This window comes from Rhopalosiphum padi, chromosome 4, assembly GCF_020882245.1.
Source record: "Rhopalosiphum padi isolate XX-2018 chromosome 4, ASM2088224v1, whole genome shotgun sequence".
NCBI classification, from domain to species: domain Eukaryota; kingdom Metazoa; phylum Arthropoda; class Insecta; order Hemiptera; family Aphididae; genus Rhopalosiphum; species Rhopalosiphum padi.
The window spans coordinates 51,512,888-51,526,293 of NC_083600.1; the positions used below are offsets into that span (position 1 = coordinate 51,512,888).

The 13,406-nt window shown below is 27.1% G+C and overlaps 1 protein-coding gene across 1 annotated transcript in view; it reads right to left on the reverse strand.

Annotated features, from left to right (window-relative positions):
* Positions 1-5,764: 5,764 nt before the first annotated feature.
* LOC132930706 (uncharacterized) overlaps positions 5,765-13,406 on the reverse strand; it is a 32,720-nt gene continuing 25,078 nt past the window's right edge. The window contains exon 3 of the mRNA XM_060996720.1: positions 5,765-6,247. Coding sequence (XP_060852703.1) covers positions 6,083-6,247 — 165 coding nt within the window. The 3' untranslated portion in view covers positions 5,765-6,082. The remainder of the gene's footprint in view (positions 6,248-13,406) is intronic.

Here is a 13,406-nt window from a genome sequence, read left to right on the forward strand (position 1 = left end):
TCAGTTATATTTATACATTTATATATGTCTTAATAGCATACAGACAATTAAATTCACATTTAATTTATTCGGACGATACGTTAGTGGTGAACCGACATTCCTGAGCCGAATCGCACGAATTTCTATGCATGATTGGCAACCGTCGTTCCACAGGTAGGTACCCATATTATGGTATGTAGGTATGTAGTTAGTAGGTACCCACTAAGTATATTATATTTTACAATAATGTGAAATTAATTAAATAGAATACAAATGAATAGTCCGGATACAGATTTACAACTCAAACTGCGTTTTTTTTTTATTTGTCCAAAATAACTAGAAGAGGTGTTTATGTATATTCTGAAATTGTATGTATCATTATCATTGAAATAGTATTTAAGTTTAAATTATATTTCATTTTGATTTGTATAATTTCATATCAATATGATATACAAGGTTGAAGCTGAGATTTTACGAATCCTTATGTTTGATGTTAACCTTATATCCTTATAGGAAACGGTATGTTTTTACAATTGAAAAAAACTAATAATTTCGCGAGGGTTTAGATACATTTTAAAATTACGATTTGTTTTCACGTAACTATAGATTTTTGTATTTAGTCAAATAAAAAAAATTTAACTTTATAACTTATTGACGATAATAATGTTACTTAGCCAGTACCGTTAAAACGCCTATAAATATGAAGTGATACAAATGATACAATAAAATTATATTAATTGATTTATAATATGAAAAATTCCTATTATATACGTTTATTGACGTTAATACATGAAATTATTCTTTGAATTTTAAATTATTAAAATCAATTACATAGTTCTTGGTATTTTTTTTGTCGATACAATAAATTTCTAGTACGACATGTAAATATACACTAATAGTGATAAAGTATAAATTAATAATTAATATTATAACAATTATTGTTGTAGGTAAGTTAAATAAATAATAAGTTTCCTCTTTTTTTGCACATGCTAATGTTTTTTTTTTTTTTTTTTAATTACTAATAGAGTTGTTTTTTTATGCACGCCAAAAATAACTATCATCATCATCATTGAAAACTCGGATAGTTTTCGCTTGGACAGCCATGACCCGGATTTTTCTTCATTACATTTTAAGGTGTTTTCGTAAAACAATTAAATTGGCTCTCGACATTTCGTTGTGAAATGTCACACATGTTGCTCAATTGCACTATTTGTACTTAAATTCCTTCATGTAAATATTATTCGATTATACTTATACAACGTCATTTCAAAATTAAACAATAACATAATTAATATAGTTAAGTGCTTTAAAAATATTTAAAATTGCTAATTTTCATGTTAGTACAATATTATTTTAGCTATAGTAATTTCTGAAATCACTTTGGCATTAGTGCAATAGCGTATTTTGAAATAGAATGTAGTTACGAGTACATACCTATCTACTAAATTAACACAATCTTTTGTATATTAATATATTTTTCATTATTTTACAATGTATAATTTGAAATATTATATTTATGAGTAGAAAAATGATAAAAATTAATTAATATCACTAAATAATAAGTTATTTTGACGATGTATAGAAATTTAATGTTTAAAACTGAATTAAATATTTGTAATACTTAATCATAGCCACACATTATTATATATATATTATACTATACGTAATATTTATATATTTCTAACAAACATTGAAATTTCTAAAAATCGAATCTTCAATTTAAACTGAACATAGTCACATAGACCCTAAAGTTTTAAATTAATTTAAACTGTAGTTTATAACGTAACAGGTTGAATAATATTTCAAATAATCGTAATTTTGATAATAATTATCATGATAATAAATTATCTGCAGATTTCTTATATTATATTTTCTAACAAAATCTAAAATTTTTATTAAATTCAATTGTTACGTTATATTTTGTTTTAACTAATATTATGATTTTCAACCGTCTGTTCGTTTATGTTGTCGAACATATAATAATAATGTATACGCCCAATATCTAATATAAAATATAGAGTTTGACCTTCGATTCTCCGAATTAATTGTGATCCGAACTAGGTTCGGGAACTGGGGACTTTTTAAAAATTGTTTATGGAATTTTATATTTAATATATAATATATCTGTATTATATTATATTTATTATTACATATCACATTATTATGAATAAAAACATATTATAAAGTACATATTATATTTATGATTTTATTTTTTATTTTGACAAATTCATCAATTTATCATATTATATGTATTATAATGACGTATGCAATATGCTGTAATAATAAATTGTGACAAAAATTATAAAAACAGTACCTATATTTTTATAATAGAACATTGGGAAACATCAATTTACGTGTATTGACGTTTGAATAATAGAGGGTTCGTATAACGGAGGTTTGGAATGATTGGATAATCGAGGCTTTTACTGTAATAATAATATAATTTTGTTGAATACCTTAACATTGAATAATAATAATAAAAAAAAAAATTATTCTTCACAATGATTTTAAGCTCTCAAGTGTAGCTCAACTTACCCAATAAAATATTATGTTAACATTTAGTTACTAGATTCTAATGGAAATCGAACTCTTGATTTATTTTATTTTATTAAGAGAAACAAATACGGTGGTATACAATTTTGGGATATTGAAATAAATTAAGCATAATAAATTATGTGTTTTAGTGTTTAACTGTTTTTTCATCATTAAAAAATATAATGATACACAATGTAAAATCCATAATATACATAGTTTATATATTATATATATAAAATATACATTGTATGTGGTATATATAATAACTATTAAAAAAAAATGTTTTGCAAAATTTACTAGAAGTTAACTTTTATTTTTATATTTTGCTAGTTTGATTATATATAAGTACTTTTTTATAACACTTTTTTTTAAGTAGATTAATTAATGTTTATGAAACTAGAGACGCATCGGCGTGGACAGTAAAATAAATTTTAAATAATGGCAATAATGTTATTATTATAATTTATAAGTAATTATGACCACGTAAAAGTATCGGATGTCGAGAATACCGACACTGTGGTCTATTTCGCTATAGATAATATTATTACGACCTATAGCTTATTCCAATAAGTCTTTTCTTATTAGTTCCCTGCTATGGCACGAATACTCATTTCACTTCAAGATACCCGTCACGGCATAATCCCTGGAATTTGTATCGGTTCAACTCGTCCATTGCCTAATGCTCATACATTCAAGACGTATAATATGATTTTTGATTATACGTCAGCTCTGTACAATGAAATCCAAATTAAACGGGTGCTAAGCTCCTGCACAGCTACACTTAGTACATAGGTACGTATTACATTTTTAAAATTATTTTCAATCGAAATTTTTAATCAGCATCCCGTTTGCGTCCCTAATGGTCGTCACGACGCATGCACTGTGACTAGACTTATAGGGTTTATAACCTTATAGATCCTATTTTATTTAATTACGTATTGTATTTATTTCAAAATATTGACAATGAATTATTTAGGTTTACAGCAACCTAGAGGTGTTAATGAACTCTGAAATACGGATTTTTTAGCTATAAATATTTGAATTTATGATTAAACAGTGAATCGTAAACCGCAAGGACAAAAATAATGAAATATATTTTGTATATTATGTACTTACATTCTGTAATTTAATTAAAAATATCTGAAATGTATGTTATATGTAATGCGTTGTAAATAGATTTTGTTTAGAAAACCTGAAAAGCAGAGCAGTAATGGTTTTTTATACTTACATATTATTGAGCGTTTATCATACTACTTTGTGACATAGTATAGTATCGTTACATTGGAAATAATAACATTATAAATGCCGTATACTTAAAAGCATATAGATAACTAGGATTTATTAAAACGAATCAAGAAGGATTCGATAATGTGCATGGCCTAAAAACTTTGTACCAAGCATTAATTTGCTGCATACGAATATATAAAAACTATGATAAGTAAGATAAGAATTGCATCCTGGTTTTTCTGTACCTACGATTTTATTAATTGCATCCCGATTATCTGATATCAGAATATAAATTCAATATATATATATATATATGATTATCTAAATCAATAATCGATATGAATATTGTGTTTATTATCTATCGAATAATACTTTAAAATGTATGAAATAAATGTATATACGGCGGTTATCACGTGTTTCGATTGTGTGTCGTTAACAATCGTACGCCGTTCTGTTTTTGAAAATTATTATTAAAAAAAAAAAAAAAATGATACACTGTGTTGGATGGTGTTGCAAAAAACACATAAGTCATACATTCAATTAAAAAATAAAAATTAAATATTAAATGTGCTAGTGTGCATAACCATGTGAGTGATTCTGTTGAAATATTAAATAGACAAAAATTAAGCAATGATTTAAAATACGAGGCAATAGACGAACTCTATGATAAGCCATCAAAACTAATTCATAGAGAATTATTAAATTACGTATCAACATCGACATCGGACGTAATTAGCGTAGTTGTTAAATATTATCGGGACGAAATTCGTATGAAAAAGGGATCTTGGGACGCAATTCGTTTGCTGCGGATTAATTAGATTTGATCTCAAATCCAGGTTAGTCGTTTGGAACCTTAAACAAATTGGTACAAACAGATAAAATTTGAAAAGAGCAAAAATGTTTCTTTTGTATGATAGCTCATATAATTAATTTGTTTAACCAAAACAACAAAAACATTCGTTCTATGTAGAATAATATGTAAAGGTTAAATGATTTTTATTTTTTTATAGGCAACAAGTCAAAATTAAAACCTTGTACCTACCTTAAACTTACAATATTGCAGTTGGTAATTTATTTGTAGTGTATTATTATATTTATTTTATGTTATGTATATATTTCAGCTTCATATTTTACTATACGTATTGTACTTATAGGTACTTTTACCTACCGTGGTCGTAAATTATTTAATAAATAAATAATGTATTATCATAGTTTTGGTCAATTTTAAATTGAAAGATTTTCACTTATTTTCAAATTTTATTGAATATTGATAAATGCTTCATTATTTAAAGTGATTTAAAAATTATCAGTTTTTATTCTATAAAAACATTTGTAGTCGCTGATCGATCACTAATTGTATGTTATATGTTAATAATATTAACATTTAAACATGTTAGACTTTTAGAATATGTTGAAGTCATATACATTTACAATGCTTGATCTGAATAATTTTAAGTATATTATAATTATTATTTAATTACGTATACATAATATTATAACTATTGCTATACATACAATTTCCCTCAGACATAAATCTTATTTAAATATAATTTTTGTTGACTGTTTCGGAAGTATATAATATAGTGTAATAATCCAAATGTAAATCGTAATCCTATTGTTTATAACTGTTGTTATATTATTCTTGTGAAAGTCAGACTACATAGATAAAATTGTGACTGCCATTCTATAGAACGGATACTAAAATTATATTTTTTTAACATTTTTATCTATTTATTTCTCGCTTTCTATTAATTTTATTCAGTGAAATTTATGGGGAAATACCTTATTGGAAAACCACTTATGGAAGTAGATTATAAAATTCCTCAAAACTTTACACTGTAATATTTCATATACACATAATATAAAGCTTTTAAAAAATACTACATATTAAGTAGTACTCGGACTTTATGTCGTATTAATTTTCAAAAATTATTTATTCATGTTGTTGTGTCCCTAAAAACATATTAGCATTACTGTGATATTTTTCATTTCTCGTTGACTCTTAATAAATTATGAAACTTCATTATTTTAGCGGACGTTTATTTATTTTCCATTAACATGAGGAACAATTCAAATTTCAAACATAAGATATATTATTCAAACTTTTATAGTTTTAGTTAACACATTTTGAAGAGGAAAATAGATTGTTCACGCAGTTATACCTACAGACTACATTTTATTTTATGACGAAAAATATTATGGGTAAGTATAATAATATTTATTTGGCTTGAAAAAAGCGATAAAATAACTTAAATGGAAAAAAACAAACGGACTTAAGACAGTTAGTATATGTATAATGTATATATGTATATTTTTTAATTTAAAAATTAGTTTCGTATCTTTAAGACCTAGGCCTCTGATGGTGTGGCATTGTCGGGTTGAATAGTTCCATTATTGACTTCTCAGGTATGTTGTACTCTCTAGGTCTTAGTCTGCTAAAATCACCGTCTAGATCCACGTATGGTCTTTCCATATCCAAGTTGGGCTGCGCGCCTGAATTCAATAACTGAAAAAATATACACAATTTTTGTTTTATTAATAGTATCTAATAAATTTAATGTATCAGCATTTTTATATAATCACGTACACGAGTATAACATAATATATAAAATGTATAAACTTAAAAATGATCTATTTAATAAATTCGTATATAAACATTAAAGACGTGTAGTTTCGTTTATAGAAATATACATATTTCTGAATACATGTTCTTTGTGTACATACCAAATAAATTATATGAAATGATGTTGGCACATTTACACTAATATTATTACATTTTAGAAAAAGAACTACTTATTTTAATTAAATGACATGAAAATTGAATAGATGCGCCTTTGTTTTTACTATATTTTAATCGTTTACTCTTTTATATATAAATATATAGCTACGCGTTTACCCATTAATTATTGTACATTTACTTAATAGTTTTCTTAATGTACATTACTTTTATCAAATGTTTAATAAATATTTATTTTATTTAACCTTAAAAGTTTAAGAAACTGTGGTTTTTATAAACAAAGTAAAATAAATAATTTACGTTTCAAAGACCAGAAGTCTTGTATCATAACTTTATTGATTTCAAATGTCTTAACTGAGTAAAAAGGTATACACTAATGTTTTCTATTTTTCTCGTTGAATGAAAAATAATACACTTATCATAATAACGATTTTATACGTAGTAATATGTAAATTTCGATGTTACGATTTCTCTTTATAAACAGATACTTAAATATTCTAGCGTTAGTATTCGGATCGAATCCTTATTGAGATCTGGACATAAAATGTAATAAGGTTAACTATTTGTGGATGATACGATTTTTTACGCACTACTTCCTACATCATAACGACGACGGATAAGCCACTTTATTTTGCATTGTCTACCGTGGCAGTGCACACAACGTACGTCATTTACGTAACTATAAGCGCGTTTGTCACACCCGGAACACAAATAGATAATACACCACAGTTCAGAAATGTATAACTCCGATGATTGAAATTTCTTCGATGATACAATTTTTCACTGTTACGATAAATTTGATTTAAAAATGTCAACCCATTATTTAAGGTTGAATACAAGTGTATCAATTTATTGTTATTGAAACAAGATTAACCTTTATTTGGAAAAAAAATGAAAATAATACCAAGTCTTATAAGTTATTCTTAAGTATTTTGGTTTATAATGTATTATACATTTTTAATATTTTATAATAAAAACAGTAACAGGTAATGTTACTTTGTTTTAGATACCTAGCGGTGTAACAATATTATAATATAATAGTAGTAAAATCGAACTTCACGAAGTATTTGATTCTTAAAAAAAGTATATATTTAAAGATTTTATTGGATAAATGACTTACAATTTAATGCGAGTAAACGATTTTAATATTATATACATACATACATACATACTCGTACATACATATATATATATATATATATATATATATTAGTAATAACTAATAATCATAAAACCTATGAGCAAATATTATATAGATTTATTGGTAAAATTTAATTTGAAAAGTTTTTAATATTCATGAAAAGTTTTAAATTATTGGTACAATGATTTATTTGAATTGCCATATTACCAATTAGTCATGATTTATTATTACAAATTGTATTAATTTTGAATTAAATGTTGTTTTAATTATTGTTCGATTGTAACCTTATTGGTAACGAGAATACATAAATGTAATAAATAATAACATATTTTTTAAATTTTTTTTATTTATAACTGTTATCTGTTTGTGGTTACACATATTTTTAATTCTGGGGAACTGAAAAAGCTATTGTTAGTAGAATAACTTATGACGGTTTTCTATTTGGGACATGAAAAGTGTCTAAATAGTTTCGTTTTTAACGTGTATTGGTTATACGTTTGGTAATTATAATATTTTATTACAAGCTTTCTAAATAATAATTTGTTTTTTTAATACTCTTAAATTATAGAATATTAATGATATAATATTATTATTATACAGAGATTAGGGTGGGCTAAACAAATTAAGAAAATAATCAAACGGAATTTACAATTTCAGAATTAAAAATCCTAATATTCTGGAATGTGTAGGTAATTAGGTAATTACTATAAATACTTTATCATATAATTCATTGTTATCAGTTATCGGAGATGAATATTTAGTAATTTATGGGCTGTTTCTGGCGATTTAATTGAAATTTAAAATAATACTTGTATTGCAATTATTACAAAAATATAAACTATAAACAGGTACACCATAAAAACAATACTGAATAGACCACAAAGTGCCAGACGCCACTCAGACACTACACCTGACCAAACGGTCAACCGTATACATTTGTACGATTGTATCACTTCGGATAATTGTACATTTCATCTCGAAAACATTCAGGTGAAAATATGTCTGTGCATAGAATGTACTAACTATATAATATGGACCGTTAAATTCCGAAAAGAAAAATCCAGAAAAAAAATGTAAAACAATGGTTCTTAAAACAGTTTTGTTTTGTTTTTTACCGTTTTTTAGTAGTATAAATAAAATAAATAAAAATTATATTAAAAAAATACTATACAATTTTAAAAGTTACAAGCATATTATTAAACACCATAAAGCTTTGAGGCAGATATTAACTTCATAACTGATAAAAAGGATTTTCGTTAAAAATAGAATACGCAACTTTTTATTTAAAATGTGAAACGAAGAATACCAATTTGTAGTTATATATTATCGTTTGTTTTGGATACGAAGCACAAGTCCAATTATTTTCACGGGTATATATATATAGTGTATAAACCGCTACCCCAATAGTAATTTAAAAAACAATACTCGCAATAATGGGAAGCTATTTTTCATCTATTTTATTATTCCTGATTCGAGCACTTAAGTTAATTAAGTTATGAAATATTTTACTGGTATAATATATATTATGTCTACACACAGAGTACATTTTAAGTTTTTGTGACTCAGTGGTTTTGTTGTACTTTATGTTTTCGGCTAATTTTCATTTCGAGAACAACCGATTAAAAAGAAAAAGCTATAATACAGTAAAATATACTGTACATAATGGATTTAATGAAAAATAATTTTAATATAATAACAATATCATTAGGTAATAGCCAATAGGTTGTATAGTTGTGTTTAATGGGTTGAATGTAATTCGTGTCTAGTTATTATTTAATGTCAAATATTTTGTTCGGTGTTCTTTTAGTTTTTAAACACGAACCGTTCGTAGTTATTGCAGTTGAAATTTCTGCGAAAAAAAGAGGAGCAACACCCATTTAATAATATATTTGTTGTTTGTATTTCATTCGGTTTGAATAGAAAATAGGTGTACCGAGATCATCGGACGGACAAACGTGAATCGCAAAAACACGGCCGTAGGACGACAGGTAGGTATATAGCAGTGTTTTAATTAGAAAATGTTCATCCGTCGGGTATTTCATTACATCGTGTCATTTTTGCACGTCGCGCCGTTCGGGGCAGTAAAACACATAATATTATAGTGTTTCGGTGTATATACACCTACGCGCTCGCATACGCGGCGGCCGTTAAACGTTAAACGAGTAAATAAATCACACTAATGAAATTGCGATTAAGCGTTTATATCGTACAAAATATTATTATGTACATCCCGATATCCATAATGCACCGACATAACGCAATATTATAATAAATAACAGAGTGTAAAATGTAAACGAAAAAGAGAAAACTCGCGTGGATTATATTACGTAAAATGTGCAGTGCCGGCGCGAGAACCGTTCGGTTGTTATCCGACCGAAAATCTGGGCGCTCCGAGAGCCGTATCGTCGTCCGCTATATTGAAACCGCCGCCGCCGCCGCCGCCGTTGTTCGGGAAGACGCAGAGACGCGCGAAAACCGCACATGTACGGCGATGATGTTAATACATTGAATTTGTTGATACGACCCGGTGGTACGTACCTACACAGCACTATTAATTATGCAGTTTCCGGCCGACGTACTTACGCAACCGCGTTATTTTCTAACCGATTTCGACGCACGTCCGCGTTTTCGAGAGAGGATGTCTGCGGCGGCGCATTATTTGTTTTCTGCTGTCTCCGACCCACGTCAAATAGGTAGATATACGACGTATTAAATTTAAATTCAGAAGGACCAATCCCGTTTTGTTTAGCGCTAATTTACAATATTGCGTTTGTAATCACGGATCTCGCAGACTGGTTAGTGGTCACCACTTTAATCAATATTTAAAATTTGGTTTTTATGTTTTCGTATATTTGTAATCCATTTATATTCACTTGTTTATTTAATTCCGTTTTTAATTTGATTTTAGTTTATTACATTCTCCGAATGTTTATGTAAACTAGCCGAAATTATTTTGTCATGTTATGCAATAATAATAATAATAACAATGACAAAAATAATAATAATATTAGAGTGAATTGAGTATTGACCTTTTTTCAAACATTAAGTAAAGAACATCATTTGTGTTTGCGCTTTGGCTTTTCACGATATTTCCATTTGTATGTAAATTATGAATAACTATGTACAAACGTAAAATATTACATATTATATCGCAGAAAAATTGAAATATTGTAAAATATCGACATACCCATTACCCGTATAAACGCAGATACTTTTTCTTACTTTTTAGTTTTATATAACAAGTCAATTCAATAATATGTTAAAGCTAATTATAAAAAAATTGTTATACAAAACTCTAGTGTTCTATGTTGTACGTTTGTAAGACCGGAACAGCACATACGCGTGGTGTGTGGCGTTCTCAAGAATTGTGTACGTATTGTGCAACACACAATGATAATACGACTGATATAACGTACGGTAGTTATTTTTTTCTAGTAAGTAAAGCGTTACTTACGAGTAATAAGTTTAGTATTATAAATGAATAATACAGTGATCGTCATCGCATCGCTATGGTTTGACTCTCGTTAGTTCAGCCACCTGCGGATCCGCGCAGCGTGCGAACGGCCACCGTTTACGGACAAGAAAAAAACACAATTTATATATATATAAAAAGGAAATAATTGCCAAAACAACTTCCGAAGAAACGTATCCACCTGGATATACCTCTATACTTTGTCGTCGCACGGTAATATTGTAATAATAATAATAATAATAATACGTACCTATTATGTCGTTATTATAACACTGCCTACAACAATATACGCGTACGATATCTCGAAATTCATCAGTCACCGTCGACGGTTACATAACACATAACAACATTAAATCGTTACATATATGTAATAATAATAATAATATTATGTAGCGTCGCCAGGTCTTATTGTTATATAGTACATATATAGAAATAAACCTACATATTATGCGAGAACGCACGCGAGTGTGTATAGGACCTACGTCGTCGTTGTGTTATATTTTATAACTATTATTATTATTATTATTATTACTATTATTATTACTATTATCCAACATACGGCAAGTGTGCCTACACGTGAGTTATTATGCGAGTAATTCACACTCTTGTACACACGCACGCATTTGTCGGTTTCACGTAATACTGCTCGCCGAATTTCATCGAGTAACAATATAATATATTATATATATATATATATATAACTACATGGCTATACATAAAGGTGTTATGTGCGTATTATAATATTTTAGTTTGTATGCTTTTTTTTTTTTTTAATTTGTTGTTTTTGTTTACAAGTTGTCGTCGACGACCGGTAGATGTGTTGGCGTGTTCGGAGATCTGAGGATATTCGGACCGGTGACTCCTACATAATTATGCGTAATATGCGTAATATAATTCATAAGATATAATTCAACGATTCTTACCGAATAGATAGAGTAATCTGGAAGAAAAAAAAATGGAAGAGTGATAGGTTGTTCTTTAACTACCTGTATTGGAAAAGTCAATGCTATTATGATTCGCAGGTCCCGAAAAAACGTGGTTTTCATTAATAATATTTGATGAGTCACATGACGTAGTGTTTGGAAAATGTTAATGTTACACCAGCATGTCTTGTACAACGCAATGGACATCATTTTTTACGACCGATTATTGGACTGTGTAATCATTACGCAATGCCGTCCTTAGAGATTCCATACCACGTTCACGCGCGCCTAATAAATCGGAGCCAAAAGTAATTTAAACAACTGCAGACGTACAAATGTATAACCAATAATAATTTATAATTATTTTGGTGTTTTAGTTTAGGTTGCGAAAATATTTGTAATACGTTACATTATATACATATATCAACCGTGTTATCCACACGATAAACTGTAAAGTATAATCAGTTAAAAATATTGATTGCCTACATTTATTTGTGATTTACAATTTATATAATATATATAAAGAAGCATAATGAGTGATTTGGTGGCTACTGCGATGGGATACCACGACGATATTAATTTTATTCAACGATAGATGGGTATTCGATAATTGTATACCTAGGTAATATACATATATACATTATAATATACATTTTAAATTGACTTGTCGAGATTTACTCTCAACGAAATGTAATAAGTCTAAATAATAATAATATATTAAGTAATTTATTTTATAGTAATAAGATAACAAAAAATATACAATTTAATTTAACGTATAACGATGTTTTATTTTATTTTCATAAAGAAAAATGTTTTGTACATACATTCTTTTGTTTTATACATTTTCAATACATTTTATTGAACTAATTAAAGCTCTTTAAACTTATTGTATGATAAAATATGAAAAAAATTGAGTATTACGATCCAATATTCTTGTTTTAGAGTATATATGGAATTGAAAAAGAAAAAAATTACATCAAATAACATCCATGAGAGACTGCCACGAAAGTATAACATCATAGTTATATGTAACAAAAAAAAAAGTAATAACTCCATGTAAATATTATTGTATCATTTGTATCTGTTTTTCTTATACGTTTCTGTAGGTAATGCCTTTACGTCTTATTTTGAATAAGCTATATTATGTTATAATTGGATTGTTTTTCGTTTCTCTAGAATATACTTAAATTGCAAAATATTGCAGTTATCGACGCATTGTTGAATGTAAACTTTTAACGACTTAAATATTTTAGGTGTTATGCGATTAGTATTTTGTTTTCGACTTTTATAATGTTATAATTTATGAATAAAAATTATAGCTGTAGTCACAGAACGTTTTAAAAGTAACCTACGTAAAAACGTTGGTAAAATGATTAAAATTGTATTCCGATT